The sequence below is a fragment of the Calliphora vicina genome, chromosome 1 (genome assembly GCF_958450345.1).
Source record: "Calliphora vicina chromosome 1, idCalVici1.1, whole genome shotgun sequence".
Lineage (NCBI taxonomy): Eukaryota > Metazoa > Arthropoda > Insecta > Diptera > Calliphoridae > Calliphora > Calliphora vicina.
Window position 1 is genome coordinate 124,128,663 of NC_088780.1, and position 25,732 is coordinate 124,154,394.

Below are 25,732 nucleotides of genomic sequence, written 5' to 3' on the forward strand. Positions count from 1 at the left end.
CTCAGTCCGTATAGAAACTTATTCGAGTACTCGATTATTCGGCAATTATAGAACGAATAATATTTTATTCTAAACTGAACGATTTTATAGATTCAAATAAAAATAATTTTGTTTTGCTTCGATTATTTGAATAATTGTTATTCGAACGACGACCTACCTAATAAATACATACATTTACATGAATTATTTGTTGTGACCTAAATATGGTTAAATAAATTATATGCTCCGCTAATAATTACCAAACAATAGAAATGGTTGATTCGATGAAATGGTGCAGGATGACCATGAAGGAAAAACTTATGATAACCTCTTAACCACAGAATCGAATACAGAATTACTTGCAACTCAAAATCTTTAAAAGTTTGTTAAAATAATAATCTAGATATTAAAGACTACCAAATTTTTGAAACAATGCTCCGCTGAATAACAAGAAACATTCTAGTTTTTCAACAAAATAAAACACTGTTTCTGAAGCAGTTTCGGCCTCAAAATGTCAAGCAACAATAAGAAACGATTATTTTCAATCGTTTACAACTGTTTATTCTTCATCCAGCATACAATTCAGATCATCAACATTTTCAATTCATCCAAAGTTTTGTTACTCAATTCAAGCTAGACCTTTATAGGTCATACGTTTTTTTTTCAACAATTTCAACACCTTTGCGCTAAGTCTCGCATCAACTTGTTTCGGTGCTATCTATCTATGTATCCAAGTATTATTTACCAAAGTTAGTTTTGTACATTCAACATGGTTTGTTTGTATTATTTCCACTATTTATACTTTAAAGCCTCTGTTTTATTGTGGTTTCTGTGCACTGTTTTTCATGTTGACGTTTTCACCATAATGTAGGCAAATTACCAGCCAACGATAAAATTTATTACACGCCATATTTTCTTACTTAACCAGCATCATCCCGGCAACCACTAAAGTCTAAAGCTCGTGCCATTACCAACCACCAACGCCATCGTCATCATCATCAACTATAAAAACTGACAGTTTAAATGACCATTTGTCCGTAAGGCAAATAAACCAACAGCGAACAAATAAACAAATATTTATCAGTATTCAAGTTATCCTTTAGCAGCACCTCTCCCTTTACTTCACCTCTTTCCCTGGGTAAAAAGTTTTATTTTGCTGTTGCTGCTCTACGTTGGCCAATACACTACTGTTGGCCATGTAGAGCAAGATTAAATGTTTCCAGCAAAATATGTGGAGGCATAAAGAAAGGGATTGAATTGAATTGTTACTTAAATTCACTTTTAATTGTGGAATATAAGTGCAGTTTAAGTGGAAAATAATTATGTTTTTGTTGTACAATTTTTTCACATTATTGCTTTCGTTATCAGTTGCCTTGCAATAATTTTGGTTTGTTTGTTTGCTTGCTGCTGTCCGAAAGAGTAAATATTCATATTTCTTGATATAAATTTCTTTTAATTATAGATTATTAAGCATTTTATAATTTAATCTTTACCGTTTGTGAGTCTTTGTGTTGTGGTTAGAGGCGTTTCGCATTTCCATTTGTTACCTTAATTACATAATTATGACTAACTAGCTGAACCAGGTCCGCGTTGCTGGCCTTTAGAAAACATCTGTTTTTTATTGCAGTGTCGGAAAAAGTCGGTAATCCAACCTTCAATGTTAATACGTGTGGTGGCATTTCGGCTAGTTATAATGAATTCAAAAATTCAGTAGGAGAATTGACGACTTGTTCTTCGTTCATTACTGTGTCAATCGATTTGTATTTTATTGTATTTTATTGTTTGCCAGACACTTTCAATTGTATTTGGTCATCGAGCTTGTTAACATCATAATTTTTTGATTAAAATTACATTTCATATGGAAATTTTATATTCATGCACCTAATATGCAAGAGTAAACAAAATTGTTTATCACAGACCGAAAATCAAAAATCTGACTATACACTGTTACACAAAAGGCTTTTCTGAAGATTCCGTGAAAATTGTACCAAAATCGGTCCAGCCATTTTTGAGTCCATACGAAACAAACATACACACATCCATTTTTATGAAATATATGGCATTAGCGGTATAATGTAAAAATTGGATTTTTACACGCCCCTCTGACTATACAGTGTTACCCGCTGGGCTATTCTGAAGATTCCCTGAAAATTTCATCAAAATCGGTTTAGCGGTTATTTATATATATAGATGGCATTAGCGGTATAATGTAAAAAATTGATTTTGCCACACCCCTTCGCCCACAGACCGAAAATCAAAAATCTGACTTTAGAGTGTTACCCCCCGCTAGGCTATTCTGAAGATTCGCTGAAAATTGCATTAAAATCGGTCCAGCCGTTTTTGAGTTCATTCGGAACATACATCCATTTTTATATATATAGATGAAAAATGTTTATATGAGAAAATTCGAAAATCTTCTTTACGAAAGCACCGAAAGCACCGAAAGCACCGAATGGACCTAATGTAGTATTTTAGGTGTCTAAAACCATATTCAGAAAATTTCCTTTCCAATGATACCAGTTTGGAGCTAATCGGTTGGATGGTCTCAGAGTCTATAACGGATATAGGTAGAAACATTTTTTGTATTTTATATAGATATATAGATAGATAAAGAGTTTTTGTAATAATTATTCGTACATTGACAATTGAACGCCTTTAAGAAAGATACTTAAATTATTCATGCAGTTATTGTTAGTATATATAGCGGTGTTAGTTCAAGGTAACTGCTAATTTTGAAGAAAAAAAGTATTCAAATGTTCCCAGTCGCTTTTAGAGTATTTTGTTAAAATTCTAAAAATTTTAGTTCTCTAAACACCTTCTGTCCAAATGAATGTAACTCAACTCTTTAGTATTAATCAACATGTCATCATGCTAATTTTATAATTTTGTTACTGATTTTCTTAGTTGTCATTAAAAAATTGTTTGTCTGATTTTAATTTCCTCTTTTACATTGAAATTATCTACATATCACATTTGGTTTGTTGGCATCATAACTGCTGATTTAATGATTAATTTAATTCTTTTTGTACCTTTTGGACTTTGTTTTTGTTTCTTCAAAATAATTTAACTAAATAACAAATTACCTTAGTTGGATATTTAAGGCCTGATTGAGAAACATGGTCACAAAATTTATTTTACAAATTTTTATGAAAATCAAAAATTGTTCATGTTTCTGAATTTGGGGGTTAGCTTTTACAAGGGTCTGAATTATAAAATATTTTTCTAATTTGGCAAATAACTGCAATTAACGTTACCGCAATAATCGAAAATACCGTTATGTTATTGTATAAGTAATTTTAAATTATGAAAATAGTCTACAAAAATTGAAATATAATAACTGCAGCTGTCGTTACAGCTAAAACACCGTTATGCAGGGACTGTAACGGTTTTAAGTTATTTATAACAGTTATTTTGTGACTTTAAAAATAAAAATCCATCTAAAACAGTTGTCATTTAATGTAAAAATAAAAGTTCGCATGAAACTCTTAGAAAAAGAGTCATAACAAAAAACTCATTTGAGGAGTTTTATTTTTCCCGTCAGAAAATAAAACTTATTTGAGGAGTTTTATTTTTCCCCTCAGAAAATAAAAAAAACATTTAATGTAAATTCACACCTAAAGTTTACCGCTGGTCAAATGATTACAATTTATAAAGCACCTTGCATTGCAATTGAATAAATTGTCTTTAAAATAAAATCAAGTGCGATTTTTATTTGTTATTGTTTGATTCCTATTATTAAATTGTTGTAGTTGTTTTTTTTTTTTAAACGAATAAATTACTACCAAAAAAGTAGAATATAAAACTCCTCAAATGAGTTTTTTTTATGACGGCTATTTAAGACTATTTTTCTAAGAGTTTCATGTGAACTCATATTTTGAAAAATAACTGTTAACTGTGGAGTTGATATCAGTTTTTAATATCACCATAGATGCTGAAAGAGCACGTCAATACGATTGGTATAGGTCTCTCGCCATTTTGATTCATTGATTGTACTGATGCCACAAATTAAAGAATAGTCTACAGTCAGGACTATAGAATAGTCTATAGTCAGGACTATAGAATAGTCTATAGTCAGGACTATAGAATAGTCTATAGTCAGGACTATAGAATAGTCTATAGTCAGGACTAAAGAATAGTCTATAGTCAGGACTACAGAATAGTCTATAGTCAGGACTACAGAATAGTCTATAGTCAGGACTATAGAATAGTCTATAGTCAGGACTATAGAATAGTCTATAGTCAGGACTATAGAATAGTCTATAGTCAGGACTATAGAATAGTCTATAGTCAGGACTATAGAATAGTCTATAGTCAGGACTATAGAATAGTCTATAGACAGGACTATAGAATAGTCTATAGTCAGGACTATAGAATAGTCTATAGTCAGGACTATATAATAGTCTATAGTCAGGACTATAGAATAGTCTATAGTCAGGACTATATAATAGTCTATAGTCAGGACTATAGAATAGTCTATAGTCAGGACTATAGAATAGTCTATAGTCAGGACTATAGAATAGTCTATAGTCAGGACTATAGAATAGTCTATAGTCTGGACTATAGAATAGTCTATAGTCAGGACTATAGAATAGTCTATAGTCAGGACTATAGAATAGTCTATAGTCAGGACTATAGAATAGTCTATAGTCAGGACTATAGAATAGTCTATAGTCAGGACTATAGAATAGTCTATAGTCAGGACTATAGAATAGTCTATAGTCAGGACTATAGAATAGTCTATAGTCAGGACTAGAATAATCTATAGATAGAATAGTCTATAGTCAGGACTATAGAATAGTCTATAGTCAGGACTATAGAATAGTCTATAGTCAGGACTATAGAATAGTCTATAGTCAGGACTATAGAATAGTCTATAGTCAGGACTATAGAATAGTCTATAGTCAGGACTATAGAATAGTCTATAGTCAGGACTATAGAATAGTCAGGACTATAGAATAGTCTATAGTCAGGACTATAGAATAGTCTATAGTCAGGACTATAGAATAGTCTATAGTCAGGACTATAGAATAGTGACAATTGACTTCACGCTAGATTACCTGGGATATTTTGAACATTTAATACAAGTGTGTACAGCAAATTGTATACTTTTGTCCAGCAGTGTTTCTTTTGTTGTAAGTTTTTAATACATTAATTGTATTTATCAATTATTAATTAATATTGACTCCTTTTTCCAGTATTGTATTCATTTATGTTGATTGCTTTGTTTTAAGATTTTGGTATTGCACCCTTTTATAACAAATTATTAATGCTGCTGTTTTTTTTAATATTTTTTCGTTTGTAGTTTACATAAAATTCATGAATTATATATAATTTTATGATTAATTACTATATTTGGATTTTATTTAATTGTTAAACAATGAATTCATACACATCACCATGGTTATTACCAAACGTATTTATTTCGTTATATAAATTTGGCTAATTAATTACCAGGAATTAATTTTGTTTATAATGATTAATTTTTTTCTCATGGTAATTGTAGTGTGAGCGACAGGATGAATGACGTAAAGACTTTGTGTGCTACTGCAACATTTTCTTTTCAATTGAATGAAAATCAATAAATTCATTAATAATGTTCGGTGTTGTGAAATTGAAATTGTAATTTTTTTGGTTATATTGGAAACAAAAGTGAAATTATAATGAATGATTTGTAGAAATATGAAAATGACTTAATAATAATGAGAAAATGAAGACTATAACTTGTTTTAAATTTCACCATTGCCGATACAAATGTCTAAGTCTAATCATGAATATTTATAATATAGATTCTACAAAATTTTATACAAAATCCCACTTATCGGCCAGAAACTTTTGGTTGAAGTCTTAATATCTTTTTCACCATTTGGAGTTTGTGTTCATATCTTGGCTCATTTGTTTTACTAGATTCAGTGACTTCCTTGGAATTTTATCTTGCGGTTACAGAATCGTCCATTGAAATGTCAAATGTGAATAATAACACTAGTTTAAAGGGTTTTTGTTCATGATGTGAATCATCAAGGGTTTGTTATTTTAGGCCTCTCACTTTGGAAAAGATATTAAGAAAAATCCAGGATGTCAAACCTTTGAGATATTTATTGAGAAAGAAAACATTAAAATTGTAACAAAAATAAAACTGAACAATTTTGTTTTTGTAAACAAAATTGTTTTCTAGCACATGCTGGTCCCAAAACAATCTCTTATACTTTAAGAGATATTTGAGTTTCAATTTTAAAGTTTTCGATTTTTACCTTGACTTTATTTTGTTTTTCGCAAACATATTTCGTAATAGTTGTCGAACATTTTTTCTAAAAACATTATTTTATATCTAATAAACTCTAAACTAACATGTAACAAGTAAGAGCACTTAGTTATTGAACAACAAATGTGAAAATGTGGAAATTTCTTCCAACAAAGCGTCATATGCGGGAAGTTTTGCTTTACTTCTTTAATTTGAAAAAAAGTAACGCTGAAGCACACCGAAAACTTATGGTGAATGTGGTGATTCTGACACGGAAGACATAGATCGCCCAGGCCAACCAAAAAAGTTTGCAGACCAAGAATTTTAGGCATTGCACCATGAAGATTGTTGTCAAACTCAACAAGAGCTTTCAAAATTATTGGGAGCTACTCAGGTAGCAATATCAAAACGTTTGGATTCATTCAACAGCAGGAACATTAAGTACAATACGTATTGAAGCTGAGAGACCTTGCAAGACGATTTTGCATGTCCGAAATGATAAAAGAAAATCAAAAATGATGGCTTGATATTGAGCATTTTCAATACCAAATAAACCTTAGCAACAGATAATATTTCTGGGAAATTTCAGCCAGCTAGCTTCTTTTGTTTTTGCAACAGCCAGATAGACACTCATAGCTAGATCGACGTAGAATTTCATAAGAACCCAGAATATATGTACTTTTTGGTTCTACGTTCAATGACAAAATCAAATAGTTTTAACAAAACCCAACTTGGCCAAAGCCATGCAGACCGGCTCAAAAAGTTCCTGACAGAAACTCTGCTAAAATTTTAGAGGCCAAAGACAGAGCACGGAAATTAAAGTCAAATTTTATAAAAAAAAATATAACTTCTGCATAATGGATGACAAAATGTATGTTGGAAAATTTTTCGCAGATTCCGGGTCAATATTTTTATGTTGCTGATGCTGGAAGGAATGTTGAAGAGAAGTTTATGACCCAAAAACAGAAAATTTTCCCAAAAAGTTCTTGGCATGGCAAGCAATATGCAGTTGCGGCAAAAGGGCTCTATAATGTGGACATTAGAGTAGATTTTGTAAAAATATTAAAAATTTTAATAGTATTTTATTCAACTGCATAAAATTTATACTAAAATTTTTTTTTTTTTCTGAGCTCTCAAATCAAAAGAAGAAATATGTATGCATGTGGCTATATTTGGGAGAAATATATGTTTCATTCATTTTTGTAAATAACTTGTATAATCAAACATGAATATTTGTGAGTGCTGGGCACTTTGATCCCTTTATAACATTTCCTCTTAAATTAAATATTCCATTAACTTTTACAAAATCATTAATCGTACAAACTGTATGAACGGAATTTATAATTTATTAATAAATTTATGGAATCAGACAGTAAGCAAAAAAAAATCAGTTTTTCAAATATTTATATTTATTTGATAAAATAAATACAACAAATATTTCAAACATAAATATGCGTAAAAAACACGCAACACAAATGTACATACTACATACCATTACAAATTCATTTATTTAACAAAATCCTTTTTTTGTTGATTTTTTTTTTTTTTAAATAAACAAGTCACCTAGAAAATCATTAAATATTATCACGATAAACAATATACGTTTTTTCCTTATTTTTATTTAGCATAAATAAAAATATATTATTTTTTTTTTAATTCAAACTATGAATAACAATAACACACTGATACAAAATAACACTTTTTGTCAGAACTTGTAAAGTGACCTAATGAGGTTTATAGGCCTAGGTGAGGACATGCTAAAACCGTTTTCAATGATTTTGAAACACCCTAAAAATTTTAAGTTATTTTGAATAAAAACTGGTTTTAGTAGTTTAGCACTTGTAACTCAGACATTTTTTAAACCGATTCAAAATTTTAAACAAAGCAAAAGCAAAGAATTAGCTTTCAAAAAATGTATATAGTTTGCGTTTTTTTATATTTTTTTTAAAATTCAACAATAGCTATTTTAATTTTATTCTATGAAAACCTATTTTTCTTTACAAAGTGTTTTTATTACCAAAATTTACTTAAAAAAAATGTTAAATATTTTTGGGTAAACGAAATTAAAATTTCTTTTTTATTAATTTATTAGCGTAAAAACTTTTACGGAAAAAATAAGGAAATGTAAGAAATGATAAAATCACGGTTTATTGTTGGTGTTTTGATTAAGCTATGATATTTTTACAAATAAAGCTTGAGTGTCTGTAATTCTCAAACACTCTATAGTTTTATTTGTATAATATCTTTAGTTTTTCTAAAGCCTTTTGGGAAAAGGTTTCCTGATGATCTGTCCTAAGCAACCAGTGAAATGCGCATAGGAACTAGCTTATCCCCCAACAATAAATTTCAAACTATCAAATTATCAAATTAAAAATTGGGAATTTACCATAAAACAATTTTACTAAAAAACTAATTTTGTATTCCCGAATAACCTTTTAACCAAAAATGTGTTTAATTTATTTTTTAATAAAAAAAAATTTTTTATTTTTTTTTTTAACAAAAAGAAAAAAATATTTCTCTCGATTTTTACCAAATGTAGGTCCGACTTACATATGCTGTTGAAAAGAGCTATGAAATATATATTATTGGATATCCATATTGTATATCACTGTGTGCAATTTTTTGAGTCATGGAAATATAACCATATGCGGACACCAGTACGTGATAAAAGACCAAAAAAAAAGACCCTTGTCTCCAGCGCACAGTGGCTCATTTTCGTTTTTCATCGGCCAAAACTCTGTAACTTTTGAACCGATAGAGATATTTTAGAAATTTTTTTTTGGTGGACAGATAACTTCTTGAATTTTTCACCAGTTTTAATTTCATTAAAATCGGTTCAGCAGTGGTTGTGCAATTTAAGTTTAAAGTTGAACTTTTAATTTTTTATAGCATTTAGTATGAAAATGCCAATTTTTTGTTTTTTGAATCAGCTATACTCATTAAAAAAGTTATCAGCAGATAAAAACAAGTAAGGAAGTATGTTCGGCCAAGCTCGACTATATATTACCCTACACTATAATTTATTTTCGTGAATGATTTTCGGAAGAGGGCGTTATTTGGGAGATATGACTAATTATGGACCTATCGCCATGAAATTAGGTCGTGTGATTTATGTCTATATGGAAGTTATTTCTGTTGAATTTTATATTTATACCAACAGTTTTAAGAGATTTATGCTCGTTAAAGTGATTTTCGGAAGCGGGTCTTATATGGGAACTATGACTAATAATGGACCGATCATCATAAAATTAGGTGACATTAATTCAGTTTATATAAAAATTATTTGGAGCAAAATTTGTGTAGATACATATATAAATTAACCATTTACGACCGATAAAGTATAATTTGTAGATACATATATAAATTAACCATTTACGACCGATAAAGTATAATTTCGGGAGAAGGGTGCTAGGCGAAATAGTGGACCGATTTCAGTAATTTTCAATAGACTTAGTTCTCGGGCCGAAAAAAATTTATGTACCAAATTTTTTCGCAATATCTTCAAAATTGCGACTTATACTTTGTCATATGAACAAGTAAAATAAAAATAGAACAAAAATTTGGGAGTAATTTCATTCAAATGAAAAAAGTGTTCAACAAACAGGTCAAAACAGGTCAACAAGTATATATAGGCTTAAAGAGGACACTTTGGACTTTCTCCTGGTAGCAAAATTTGTTTAACCCCTTTTGACCCTAAGCACTTTTATTCCACTGAAATTTAAATTTGTCTAAAATATAGTACCTGAGAAAAAAATTAATAACACATCAGGTATAAATGGTACAGTGACAAATCATATCAGCTCTTAAAAACTATTGTCCTACAACATAACAGAAGAAAAATCATCCAATTATCTATAAGAGTTTGCGAGTAATGATAATTTACTTTTGATCAAATTTACAAAAATCACATTTTTATACAATGACATAAAATATTTGACTTTAACAGCATGCCACGCACACAATTGACAATATTTTTATCTAATTTTTTGGCTACCTTAGTTTCAATGTATTTACTATTGAATGGCATTAAAATTTTTGAAATCGGAGTTAACAAAAAGTTGGACTTTTGGCCGATGAAATTGAGATATGAGCCACCGTGCAGCGCTGCCAACTTTGACGATTTATCGTCATTTTGACGATTTTTTTAGTCAAAATTATTAAAATGACGATTGACGATTTTTCATTTTTCCCGCGAACAAAAATGACGATTTTTTAAAAACCTTTTTTCCTAAAATTAAAATATTGTAAGTCCCCTTTTGCAATGTACAAATTGAAAGGCAGACGCGTCCAATTTTATATTGAATTGATTTCACAAGTTTTAAAACGTTTTGATTTTCGCGATAAACTTTTAGAAGGATTAAACTCCATTGAACAAAAAAGAATTATTCAATTTTACAATTGGCCAAACTTATTACAAATTTATTAAATGGAAAAGAACTTGATAATGAAGTTCGAGAATTACGTAATATGAAATTCACCGAACTCGAAACATTGCAAAAATATTTCTATTTTAAAGAGAGTCAATAATGCAATGGCCATCCCAATTTGAACACAATTTGTTTCGAAATTAACCACATTCGTCGGCCAACATTGAAAGAATTTTTAATATTGTAAATTTAAATAAAACAAAAATCAGAAATGCTGGATTCTTCAACATTACAAGGAATATTGTTTTCAAAAGATTGTCTTAAGTTACTCATCTTAAGTTACTTACTTTTTTATGGGCCCCCAAAGATTTGGGGCCTCGGTGCGGCTACAACTTTGTCTCAGAGAGTAAATCAAAATTCCGAACTGTTTGCAAGATATGAGCCTGAAAAAGTTATCTCTTTTTTTTTGCAAAAATGACACTACATGACTTTGGGCAAAAGTGGGAGACACGGGTCTCTGTTTTGGTCTTTTATCACGCAGTAGTGTCGGTATATGGTTATTTTTTCGTGTTGCACTGTGTATATTAATGACTTATTAATCCAGATATAGATCAAAAATAGGTAAAAAATCGAGGTTGTCCTGGGTTGTACTAAAGCTACTAAAATCAAAAAACTTGATAAATTTATTTTTTTTAGATACATTTTAAAGCATGATAAGTTTTCTTTTTAAACCCGTTAAAAAATTTAAAGTCGGACTAAAACTGACTGATTTACAAGTCGATAAGTTGACGAACTTCAGTGTAAACGTTTTTATTTAACCTATAACCCATTCTAGGTCGTTTTCCAAGTTTATTTTTTCACTGTAGCGCCGTGTAATTGAACAAAAATTTTGAAAGAAAAAATAAAATAGTATTTTATTTAAATACAATTCATTTTTATACATATTTTTTTTCCAATTTTTATTAAACAAATTCTATAGAATTAATTCCATGCCATTTGCTTTTAAATTTTTGTGAATATTTAAAAAAAAACGCTTAACTTTTTAAGTGAATTTAATAAAAAAAAATATTGTATTTTTAAATCTTTAATGGAATTTTGTTAAATTTTGCAAAATTTTCTTTAAATTTCTATTCTAGAGCCTATTTGCGTGATGTGGTTGAAACAGCCAATATTTTCATTAAAATGATGGAGAAATTTTGCAAAGATTCGGTGGTGGTGCAGGATAAGAAACGATCCAAGAAACGTTCTAATAAAAAAACAAAAAAATCCGAAAAACCATCCCAAGAAACTGAGGTAAGTAAAATAAATTTTTTTTTTTAAATTTATGAAAATTTAGTTTATTTTTTTTTTATTTTTATGATTTAAATGCTATTGATTTTTTTTACTATATAAACATTTGCGTTTACCGTTTAATATTTACTAGGAAAATTCGACCACTAATAACAAAATTATACAGTTACTTTGAGTATACGCAAAAATATTTTTCACGTTTGTGTACAAATACACGTGTATTTAGATGTGCATAAACATGTTGTTGTTGTTGTTTTTCAAGCAAATTTAAAACGCTTTGTAACACTTTTATGGAAAGAATTTTTTAAAAAAAAATTTATATTGTGCACATCTAGAGAAAATAATCTTTTAAACCATATAGGTTTCATCAATATTGGTGGACAATAACATACTTAAAAGTGTACCACAAAAAAACGGGCCTATTTATATACAGTCAGCGTCTAAAGAAAGTGTACAACTTGTTTTTACATTTAAAACATTTTATTTACATATTAAAAAACTATTTGTTCTCCAGTTCTAGTATATTTAACAAAACATTTAATTGTTCTCTTGCAATATATAAACAAAAAACTAAACTAGTTCAACTGCAACAAAAACAGTAACAACAAAACCAAAAATACTCCATTTTTAACGCGTCAAAAGAAAGTGTACAGTTTAGTGAAATTAGAAGAAACAAGTAAGAGTGCTATATTCGGCTATGCCGAATCTTATATACCCTTCACCTTTGTTGTGGATGCATTATTATTTTTTATAATTAGTATATAGGTATGTATGTACATTGCCCACTTTCAGCGTACAGCATCCTAAATTTATCAAGAACACAAAAAACAACAACAACGCCAAACGAAACAGAACACCAAAAGAAAAAACAAAAACAAAATACGCAAGGCAATGAAACCAACACACATCCAAACATACGTTTAATTGTATAAAAAACAACAACAACGCCAAAAGAAACAAAACACAAAAGAAAAACAAAATACGCAAAGCATGCACATTCAAACATACGATTTGTTGATTTTTTGTCAAAAAAACCAACACACAACCAAACAAACGTTTAGTTGTATAAAAAACAACAACAACGCCAAAAGAAACAAAACACAAAAAAAAACAAAATACGCATAGCTTGCACATCCAACCATACGTTTTGTTGTTTTTTTGTCAAAGCATGCAATACATTGTGTTTTTTGATGAAATTTTCAAAGGTTGTCTCGGATTTTTGCTCATATCTCCGTTATTTATGGACGGATTTTGCTGATTTTAAATAGCAAAATTCTCGAAAGTATGTCTGACAGAATTGTTGAAGATTTGGATCCCGGAGATATCTGGGGCCTTCAGAAAATTGATTTCAACAGACAGACAGACAGACAGACAGACAGACGGACATGGCTTAATCGACTCCGCTATCTATAAGGATCCAGAATATATATACTTTATAGGGTCGGAAATGAAAAATGTAGAAATTACAAACGGAATGACAAACTTATATATACCCTTCTCACGAAGCTGAAGGGTATAAAAACGTGTTTAGTATTTTATTTGACATCTTTTGGGTTTTAAAACAGTTTCAAGCCTCCTTGGCATTGTTTCTACCAATTTTGATGTCACCGATGTTGGGATGTTGAACCACTCTTCGTGTAGAGAGTCATTGCTGGTAATATTTCATTTTCTGATCTGTCTGTCCAAATGCTACCACAGATGTTCAATGGGATTAATGTTCGGTGACTGTGGGGGTTGTTCCAGTTATTTCGGTGTATGATACAACAACCATTCTTTAACAAGTTAAGAAGTATGCTTCGGATAGTTGTCCTGTTGGAAGATCCAGGTTCGGTCTAGATTTAATTTTCTAATGATGGGTTCCATATTTTCTATAAGAATGTTTAGGTAATCGGTTTTGCTCATCAAACTATCAATAAATATGAGTTTTCCCATGCCACTTGCCGCCATACACCCCCACACCATCACCTAACCACCACCATGCTTTACGGTGGATAGTACATTTTTTGGTCGAACTCTTGATTTTTGCTTCTCCAAAGTTTACTCCTTTTTTTACTTCCGAAAATCTCAAACTTGCTTTCGTCCGTAAACAGCACATTATTCCAAAACAATTTTCTTGGTTTTTGTACCTGTTTGCGAATTCTCGAGGTCGCTCTTTATTTCGTTTGGAAATGTGGTGTTATTCTCTCGGAACTCCACCATATAGAGCATTTGGGTGTAGCGCTCGGCGAACCGTACTGTTACTAACTCTCACTCCAGACGAATCTGTTAATTCTTCGCATAATTTTACTGCACTTACTGTGAATACTTTCTTCACTGCTCTCACAATCGATCGTATTTCAAGGTTGTTAAGGCGTTTTGGTGTTCCGGCACGTTGCTGATCTTCTAAAATTCTAAATTTTTTTGTTTGTCTATAATTTTTTTTACAGTATTATGGCTTCTTCCTATTATAGATGAGATTTCACGTGACGATTTGCCTTCATTTTTAAATTTTATGACTTACTTTCTTGTTTCAATTGCAGTTTGTTTACCCATTTAGGTTTTAAAGTTCTCGCGATCAAACAAGAAAAGCTACTATCTTAAAATCTCATGAGACTAGCAGCAAGATCCACAAAAAATTATAATCTAGGCAAAAATAAAGAATAACAATATATTTTTTTATATAGCTAGAAAAATCTTATTGCAATTCTAAATGTGTACACTTTTTTCTGACGCGTTAAAAATGGAGTATTTTTGGTTTTGTTGTTACTGTTTTTGTTGCAGTTGAAATAGTTTAGTTTTTTGTTTATATATTGCAAGAGAACAATTAAGTGTTTTGTTAAATATACTAGAACTGGAGAAAAAATTGTTTTTAATATGTAAATAAAACGTTTTAAATGTAAAAACAAGTTGTACACTTTCTTTTGACTCTGACTGTATAAGATTATTATTACTTGACTTATGATGATGGATTTTTAATTTGCAACGATCAAATTCATGAAATATTATTTGTATGTACTTTAGGGTGGCCTTGTTTTTATGAATTAAAAATGTTTAGTTTAGTTTGTTTGCGTATACTATTTCTCAAAATTTTTGTTTTGATGCCAGTATTTGTTGAGCTGGATCAAAGGATAACATTTTTTTTGTTAAGGTTTTTACGATTTTTTCCATGTATGAGCAGGTCGTCCTCTACGTCGGCTTCCCTGGGGATGCCATTCGATTGCCTACTTGGCAATATCATTATCATCTTTACGATGTGCATCCACTTTGAATTCACATATTTTTATTTTTTTGGAAGCCTCCCTAATTTCCATATGTTTGTGCGGATATGTCAACGTATATAGAGTAAGAAAAATAAATTAAAATATTTCACAGCTGCAGGTTGTTTTTGGAAAATCCAGCAAGTTGGAGGTGGTCTGTTGGTTGGTAGGTCGGATATCACACTGAGCGTTGATGACCATTAGGGATTTTATACCAAAAATAATAAAGAATTATTATTAAAACACAAAGCTAGAAATTAAAATAAAAATAAAAGATGTGATGAATGAGTCGCTGAAAAAAATAAATAAAACAGTCTATTGTAATTTTAAACATATTTATTGATGCCAAAAAATTTAAAAATTGCTAATGTTTATATTATTAACAAAAATTCCATATACTAGTTAACGTGGTTTTATTGTCAGCTGGGGTCACTGACTCTCGTCCAGGGCATACATACGGATCAACGAATCTTATTTTAGAGTTTTCTACAAAACCGATGAATTTTAAAAATGCGATTTCGGTGTTTTTTTTTTTTAATTTAAAAACTATCGGTTTATTAAATATCATACAAAACCGACTGATATGTATGTATTAGTGCTGTCAAATTTTATTCTCAAATTTCAAATTAGATGTCCCGATAGACTAGACGATAGTGTGTGCAACCAAAGGGTAGCGGGATCGATTCCCACCATAGACTCTGGGTGTATCTTCAGACAAGCAAAAAGCCTCTCAGTTTGTGAGCTATATTCGTCTGTGCCGAATCTTATATACCCTTCACCAAATTATACTTCAAAATAAAAATTTTAAATACTGCTAGGTGAACATTTTTTTTTGGGAGTTTTTTAATTTCTTGGAAATTTTTTTTTTTCAAAATTTAAAATTTTTTTTTTTTGGTGAAAAATAAATTCGGGTTAAAAAATATTTTTTTCCGATTTTGACCCATAGTAGGTCCAACTTACTATGGTCTTATATATAGGTAAAACAAGTAAGAGTGCTATATTCGGCTGTGCCGAATCTTATATACCCTTCACCAAATTATACTTCAAAATTTTAAATATTTTAAGGTAAACAAAATTTAATTTTTTATCCAGTTTTTTTTTTATTTTTTGGAAATTTTTTTTTTTCGATTGTTATTTTAATTTTTTTTTTTTTTTAAATTTAAATTTTTTTTAAATTTTAAAATTTTTTTTTGGGTTTTTTATTTTTTTTTTTTTGACAGACAGACATACGGATATGGCTTAATCGACTCCGCTATCTATAAGGATCCAGAATATATATACTTTATAGGGTCGGAAATGAAAAATGTAGAAATTACAAGCGGAATGACAAACTTATATATACCCTTCTCACGATGGTGAAGGGTATAAAAATCTAGGTTGTCCTGGTTTTTTCCTCATAGACCGATTTTGCTGATTTTAAATAGCAAACTTCTCGAAAGCATGTCTGACAGAATTATTGAAGATTTGGATCCCGAAGATATCAGGGGTCTTCTGAAAATTGATTTCAACAGACAGACAGACGGACATGGCTAATCGACTCCGCTATCTATAAGGATCCATAATATAGGGTCGAAAATGAAAAATGTAGAAATTACAAACCCTTATATACCCTTCTCACGAAGGTGAAAGGTATAATAAATAAAGATTCATAACTTAATTTATCTTATAATCGGTGATGCCAGGAGATTTTTTCAGAAATCCCTACGCTTATGAAAAAAAATTCCTTTTTTTCCCTACACTCACTTTTGATTTTCCCTACATTTTTCCCTACACTACTTTTTTCTTTTTTGAACAGCTAAGTTGTGTTCATTAATCGGATTTTGAAATTGGCCACATCATTGGTTTTTCCAGGACTTGCTTACCAAAAAGAGAATCCATTGTTCGGGTTTTTGTTTTTGAAAGATTTTTTGGTGCATTTGGGTATTAGCACACAAGTCTTGTATCTGCATTTAAAGTCGTCATCTTTGACCGGCTCCAGCCATCCCATTAGCTTCTCGTTTCTCAACCAACTTGAGCAGTATTTCTTTACTTTGTTTCCATCATTATCAGAAGACGAATCGGAATTTTTTTTCTAAAATTTGTTGTTTTAATTTATAATGACATTTATTTCTTAAAAACTTACTTATTAAAATCGATGAGACCTGTGAAGATGGAGTACGTATGTATGTAAAAAAATGCACATAACCAAACATGTGTTTACTTCAAAAGAAAATTTATTGTAGAATCTACTCTTGTAGCTAGTTCTTTAAGGAAATGTTAAATACCGTAAAAAGGAGAATACAATGCGTATTAACAAGGTAAGTGCGTGAGTGAGTTAATACGCCTTGAGATAATCACTATGGCCCTAATTTTGTAAATCACGTCACCAAAGTGATATTTATGTGCAAAGCAAAAACAACATTTAACACATTTCAAAAATTTGTTTTTGTTTTATGTACAAATTCTGAACCAAACAAACGCACAAAAATTCAAGCGTTGATTTGCCTTTCATAATTTGAAAATTGTGTACACAAAACAAAAACAAATTTTTAAAATGTGTGAAATGTTGTTTTTGCTTTGCACATAAATATCACTTTGGTGACGTGATTTATAAAATTAGGGCCTATATATGTATGTAGTTTGAAAGCGGTGATGATATTAAAGATGCCACATTATTAGTTACTTCATATTATACCAGATTTACGAATTTCTAATGATATGCTTAAACAAATTTTATGTTTTTTTAATTTTATATTTGGAAAATACATAATAATTGGGGTATTCATACGGTAGTCATAAAGTCGTATGTCATAAAATAATAACACGTAAAAATATGACTGCTGTGAGCAACCCTCATAAGTTAGTGTGCTATTTCAAATTTGAGTCAGCTGATAAAAGAAAAAAACAATTACAAATATTTTTAATAAAAAATGCCAAAAACAATTTAATTTAAATAAAATTAATAATAAAGTAAATAAAATCTTACCTGAGAATCTTCTAAACCATCCATTTTTAAAAAAATATATTAAAAAATTTCTTGTCAGAAAATAAATTGTTTAAGTACATAAACATAAACAGCTGTTGTCGGTGACTAAGCCGGCAAATTTTTCTGACGGCGGTTATTTTAAATACGTTTGGTGGCTGCCAGTCAGCTAAAGTATACAAACAACATTTTCTTACTTTTTTTATATGTCTCAATGCGGCTACTTCTAAATATTGTCACCGGCTCGATGAAAAGTTTTTCCCTTTCGACTTAGATTTACACTGTTCAGTTATGACAAAACAATAAGCACAGTATATTTCTTATTATTTTATGACTTTTTTCTTTGAAGCACAACAACAATTTTTAAAACTATTGTAAAACTTTAGTACTTTATGACAATATGACTTGATAGGACACCGTGTGAATACCCCAAATATGTAGTTTTAAATTGCCATTGCAAAAAATCCCTACAATTCGACAAAAGTAAAAAATCTTTCCCTTTTTCCCTACATGTGAAATTTTGGGAAAAAATCCCTACAAAAAGGGAAAATTCGCTACACTTGGCATCACTGCTTATAATTGTAAGATAAATTTGAATTTGCTAATTCTGATATCGAATTCGTACAAACCAATTTTTGGGTAATTTTCTACATTTTTCGACTTTTGGCCGCACAAAGGGACACTAAGGGAAATCTTGACCCGGTAGTTGTGAAAAGTCTGCCAGTACATAAGTTTCATCTGCCATCACACAACAGGTTTATTTTTATTTTTTTTAAATTTGACCTTTTGCCTAAGTTCTTTAAAGCATTCCGATCTTTAACTTTCTGAACTTTATACGACTTCAACCGAGCATTAGGATTGGCTCTGCGCACAAAAGAATCAGAGCTTTAGCTTTACTAGCTGCTTTTCTGATAGAAGTGTTCGGTGTTCTTCGAAAGAGTTGTTCGACTTCTTTTGCCTTAGCATCTGTTAGACCTTTTCCTCGTCCTGATCCAGGAAAAGGAGTCGTCCTGACGAGGAAAAGGAGTTGTCGATATTGTCCTAACGGACGTCATTAACTGGATGTTTTGCTTTTTTGCCAACTTTTGAACTTCCTGGCTGTGGATCTTCTAGTGGAGTACCAACTGATCATGAGTCAAGGCGGATAATTTAATCCGTCTGTCATTTTTTTTCATGTAACAAAAAATATAACGATAAATTTAGCCCTGAGTTTTTGCGTTCTCAACACACTTTTTTTTAATGATTTAACATTTACCAATTCATATACTGAAAGAAGAATATCTTACTATTTCCAATAGATCGGGCGACTAAAAGTTGGTAAAACTTTGATTTAAAAAAAAATCACACGCAAAATTTCACGTGCTAAAATAATGACATCACTCACAAAACAGCTGACAGAACAAAAACTAAAAGTCAGAATGCATTTCGACCTTCGAGGGAAATGTTAACAAATCTGTAACTAAAGTCACCATTCAATTTTTTAAAAAAATATTATATTTACTTTTTGAGATAATTGGTGTTTTTTAATGCATGCCTTGAGGCACTCTTGAGGGTTAGATGGTTAAAATAATTATAATTTGTTGGACCAAGGATAAGTTTTGGCTGGAATAGTGTGTTCACTCACTCTTTAAAGAACATATGCATGAACTTTTTTTACAATATGTAAGTGCTTTTTTCAGCCTCAATACGTTTGTGCTACATCCGCATTCAATACAAACGAATAAAAAAATGCCTTCGACAATTATTATTACATGAAATAATAATAAAAAATATTCATTTTTAAAGAGGCTGGCTGGCCGACTAGCTTGGTTGGCTAACAGCCCTGCAGGATATGAAAGTAAAAAAAAATATATAGTATAGTATATTGTATTTTTTTTATTTTTCAAATGTATTTTAATATTTTACTGTTGTTTTTACAGCCAGAAAATTTTTAACACATTTTTTGAGTACATACTAGGGTATTCATTCGACTAATGGTCGTTCGATTAATCGAATAATTATTCAAACAACTTAAAAATAGCCATTTTTGAATAACGAATAATTCGAACAATTCTATGTTTGTTCATATATATTTCAATTTATTAAATTGCTTAAAATTGTTCATAATTTCAAATTTATATAAGTAATAATGACTCACAAAAATTGTATTGTTTCTGAAATTCGACATATAACTAAAGACAAGGGGACTTTCGATCACTGTAGATGAGTGTTCCGATAGCTCCTTCTATAAATATATAAATATTACTGCAAGAAGATACAATTCTAAAAACAAATCTTTCAAAATTTTTAACCTAGGACTTGAACCAATGAAAATAAAAGGTACGGAATAAAATATTTGTTATTTAGCTGGCGAAATATTAGAAGAATCGCAATTAATAATCAAAATTTTAACTTAGATTAAAGTGGAGTGTGGAATGTGATGGAGAATGTGATCTTGAAACGGTCGTCGAAAGTGATATTGAGGATGACATTTATAATGATTACATTGAAACAGATGAAGGCCATGATCTTAAAAGATATGTATGTATATAAGTGTGTTATTAACCGCGTACGTAAGTGTTGCAAAATATTTAATAAATCGAATGATAAACACAAATATTGCAAACTAACGTTTTGTTGCAAGAAATGCATGGTGGAGTTCGTCTTATACATGATTTTGAACATCTTTGTCTAACATGGTAATATACTTTTTGCGTATTTGTAGCTGCATGACTTCAAATTAGCCCCGTTCACTGACAATGATATCAAACTTTGGACAGCTTCCCTTAATTGTGTAATTCCCTAAGACCACTTTATTAAGCAAAGATTCGGCAACGTTGATAGAGCTTGATGTATAACACAGTACAACATTTTTCAGTTCATTGCTTTGGGACTCAATTCTGACAATTGCACGTGAAAGTAGCCCCAAGAATAAGAACTTCTGCATCATTAGTTTTGTCAAGTTGGCTGCCGTAATAATTTAATGGCCATACGAATTGTTTTCCTCAAGGTGGATTTTTATCACTTTTTCTATATTTTAGAACGGTTATATCTCGTATACCGTACGGAATATCTCTTTTGTGGCTGAAGCAAAGTTGTAGATATTGTAGAAAATAGTAGAAAAAAAGTACGAAACATACCTACCCGAAAAAGGTGCACCCAGTGCCTTAAAAATCGCAAAAATGCCCATTTTTTAAATTTTTTACCAATTTTTCACCTTTTTTGCTCAATAACTGGATTACAAATCCAATTATGGACCGAACACCATGAAATTAGGTCTTGTGATTTGTGTTTATATGAAAGTTATTTATCATGCATTTTGTATGTATACCATCATTTTTAACAGATTTATTCACTTTAAAGTGATTTTCGGAAGCGGGTCTTATATGGGAGCTATGACTAATTATGCACCGATCATAAAAAAATTTGGTACATATAATTTGTTCGGCCCAAGGACGAAGCCTGTGGAAATTGGCTGAAATCGGTTCATTATTTCACCTAGCCCCCAAACAAATGCCCTCCCGAAATTGGACTTTATCGGTCATAAATGTTTAATTTATGTATCTACACAAATTTCGCTCAAAATAAGTTTTATATATATAAAATTCATGTCAAAAAATTTTATTATGATCGGTCCATAATTATTCATAGCTCCCATATAAGACCCGCTTCCGAAAATCACTTTAAAGTGAATAAATCTGTTAAAAATGATGGTATACATACAAAATTCATGATTAATAACTTTCATATAGTCACAAATCCCACGACCTAATTTCATGGTGATCCATGGTGATCGATCCATAATTGGATTTGTAATCCAGTTATTGAGCAAAAAAGGTGAAAAATTTATAAAAAATTTAAAAAATGGGCATTTTTGCGATTTTTAAGGCACTGGGTGCACCTTTTTCGGGTAGGTATCTACAATTTTGCTTCAGCCACAAAAGAGATATTCCGTACGGTATATAAAATATAGAAAACGTGATAAAAATCCTCCTTGAGGAAAAAAAATTCGTATGGTCATTAAATTATTACGGCAGCCAACTTGACAAAACTAATGATGCAGAAGTTCTTATTTTTGGGGCGTGCAATTGTCAGAATTGAGTCCCAAAATCATGTGTTGTACTGTGTAATACAATTTGTTATAAATAATTTGGAAATAGTGAATAAATAATTTACTAAACAATTAGGTACTCAATTTAAAACCCGAATTAGTGAACGACATAAAAAAGTTTTTAATACGTTTATATTGTATTTGAATTGAGGATCATGTCCAACTAGCTCAAATTTTTTAAAGCTTAGCTCCAAAACGGAAACTAAAGGATTTGCTAGTCAATTGTTTTGTAGATTATTCGGGAGTTAATCTGATCAGAATATTCTGTTGAAAATTTAATGATGGACTTTGTTTTCGAATGTTTTTTAACATTATCAATACTTGAATTGTTAACAATAAAATATTAAAAAAACCGACATCAAAACTTCATTCTTTACTTTTTTTAAAAAAACTTTAATTATTCGAATAATTCGATTAATTTTAATCGAACAAGAGAAAAATCGAAGAATTCGAATACCCTAGAGTACATACATATTTTTAATATGCATATGTCTACTTTATTCTTTACAATACTGTATATGCAGATTGCAACTCTATCCTTTTTTGATATTCATAGATTAAAGATAAATTGGCAACATTTTTTGTTTTTACATAAATTTAAATTTTGAAAAAAAAAATGCTGCTGATACAACAATATTTTCATTCAATTAAATTTGATGATAAGCATAAATTTTCAATACAAATTATAGACCATAATAACCAACTAGACATTTAAATGTTTTCATTACACATTTGCACTCGCATGAACAAATACGAAATGCATTTTAAAAATAATAATAAAAAACTTGAAATACTGATAATAAATGATAATAAATGGTTTTAAGTTTTTACTTTGTTTTAGAACAATTTGTTAAGCTTATAATTTGTTGAGGTATTTTTGTCCGGCCGGAATTAGCTTTTTTTAAATTTAATATAAAAGATAAACAAAATATTGTTAAGTTTAAAGAATATTTAAAAAGAGAACTATGAAATTACATTTTTTTATTCAGTTCTTTTTATTTACAAAGATATTTACGAAATTAAATGAAAAACTAAAATTGGGCTGTCTCCTCTTATTTTTTAAACTTTCATGACTTTCAGGATTTACTGGCAATCATTTCTAGTCCAATATATTATTGTATTAAGATGTGAGATCGAAAAAACCTTAACACACATTTTTCCTTAAAAATTTTAACCAAGTATTTTTGATAATGTTACCTTTGTAAAGCATGTCACTAAAATTATTAAATATTTTCAACAAAACCCCCTACAAAAAGTTGGCCAAATAATCAAAGGTCTGCTATCAAACTGATTCCAATGTTATTGAACAGTGTCGGTAGAACTTGTCCGTTGATAGAAAACCTGGTTCATGTAGAAAGAATGCTCCACATGATGTTTCTAAAGCCAATAAATAGAAAGCATTTTCAAAAGAGCTCCCAACACATCCGATAGCAAAGCAGTCCGGTTAGCTCAGTACTCGGACAATTTGGTACGAAAAGTTAAAGCCAATGCTGTTTTAACAAGTATGAGAGCTATATTCGGCTGTGCCGAATCTTATATACCCTTCACCAAATTATACTTCAAAATACAAACTTTAAATATTTTTAGGTAAACAAAATTATTTTTTTTTAATTTTTTGGAAAAAAAAAATTTTCCAAGTGTTATTTTAAATTTGTTTTTATTGAAAATTTTTTAAATTTAAAATTTTTTTTAATTTTTTTAAATTTAAAATTTTTTTTTTTAATTTAAAAAAAAAATGTTATAGTTTTTAAATTATTTTGTGAAAAAAATGTTAGGTCCAACTTACTATGGCAATGGTCTTTGAAATATCTATCATTAGATATCCATATTGTCTATATTAATTACTTAGTAATCCAGATATAGGTCAAAAATATATCAAAAATCGAGGTTGTCCTGGTTTTTTCCTCATATCTCAGCCATTTGTGGACCGATGTTGCTGATTTAAAATAGGAAACTTCTCGAAAGCATGTCTGACAGAATTATTGAAGATTTGGATCCCGAAGATATCTGGGTCTTCAGGAAAATTATTTCAACAGACAGACGGACCAACGGACATGGCTTAATCGACTCCAATATCTATAGGGTCGGAAAATTATATTGTGGAAATTACAAACGGAATGACAAACTTATATATACCTTTCTCACGAAGGTGAAGGGTATAAAAACATACAAGGCTCAAAAAGTTCCTGAGTTTAGGACCCAAAAGCAAAAAAATGAGAGCCTACAGAACGGTACAGAACAGAAACGTTACATAACTCAAAGACTAATGGAGCCTTTAATGGAAGGGCTTTCGGAAAAGGTTCATAAATTCATCACTATTGATTAGGACTATAAAAGTAATATTTTTTGTATATTGTAATAATAATTTCAAACAAATAAAAAAAAAAAAAAATCAAAACTGTAGGTTTAGTGGTTAACATTTATGTATGTTAAGATTTTTTCGATCTCACTCCTTAAATAATAAATTTTTTTGTAGAACTGAACCATTGATAGAAGTCCACATGAATGAATTATGAAATTACAGCAAATATATTGAAATTTCAGCCATTAGGAAGCACTTAGCTGAAGCATTATGCAAAACATGCTAATATTTAACGAAATATACAAAAAAAAGTTGAGAAGTGTAATCCTTTTTTTTGTTGATTTGAAACTATGTATTCTATTAGATATGTTTTAAATTTTAGTTTAATTACTTTAAAAGCTTAATTTCCTTTAGCAATTGTATAAAATTGTGTTTATTTTGTTTTCTGTTTTATTTTTAGGAAGAACTATCCAATCGCTGGGCTGAAATGGCTGGTGAGGTATCAGAAATTCTGTCAAATGAATTGCAACTGGCAGAGGAAGATCAACCCATACCATTTGATTCGGCATCTGATGTACCAATTGATGATCAAAAGTAGGTCACTTATGTTTTGAATATTTACATATTTATTTCTAACCAACAGATATTATTGTGTAATTTATTTGCAAGCATTTTCTATTGCATGTTGTGTTGCTTCAGTTTAACATTTGTTTAAAATGTTGTTCTCACCTTTGCAAAATGTTAACTCTTTATGCTTTTTATTTAACGATCCTACATTTTGCAATTGAATCTGTTTTTTTTATCATACTAAGACATTTTTAAAAAAAATGTTGTAATCTAATCATCATTTGATTGTGATTTTGGCTTCTTATTTGACAATTTTTTTATATTTTTTTGGATATTGGTGTTTCTTACAGGTAAACCGATTATGTTCGGTCCCTGGTGGATATAAGTACCGACCACTGTATTATATAGTGAGATCGAAAAAAACTTAACACACGTTTTTCGTTAAAACTTTTAACCCAAGTATTTTGTGATTTTTTACCCTTCACCTTCGTGAGAAGGGTATATGTAAGTTTGTCATTCCGTTTGTAATTTCTACATTTTTTATTTCCGACCCTATAAAGTATATATATTCTGGATCCTTATAGATAGCGGAGTCGATTAAGCCATGTCCGTCTGTCTGTCTGTTGAAATCAATTTTCTGAAGACCCCAGATATCTTCGGGATCCAAATCTTCAATAATTCCGTCAGACATGCTTTCGAGA

General features: G+C 30.0%; 1 protein-coding gene across 1 annotated transcript in view; it reads left to right on the plus strand.

The window, feature by feature from the left end:
* timeout (timeless circadian regulator timeout) overlaps nt 1-25,732 on the plus strand; it is a 549,675-nt gene that overhangs the window by 107,996 nt on the left and 415,947 nt on the right. Inside the window, exons 8-9 of the mRNA XM_065502580.1 lie at nt 11,721-11,877; nt 24,925-25,058. Coding sequence (XP_065358652.1) covers nt 11,721-11,877; nt 24,925-25,058 — 291 coding nt within the window. The remainder of the gene's footprint in view (nt 1-11,720; nt 11,878-24,924; nt 25,059-25,732) is intronic.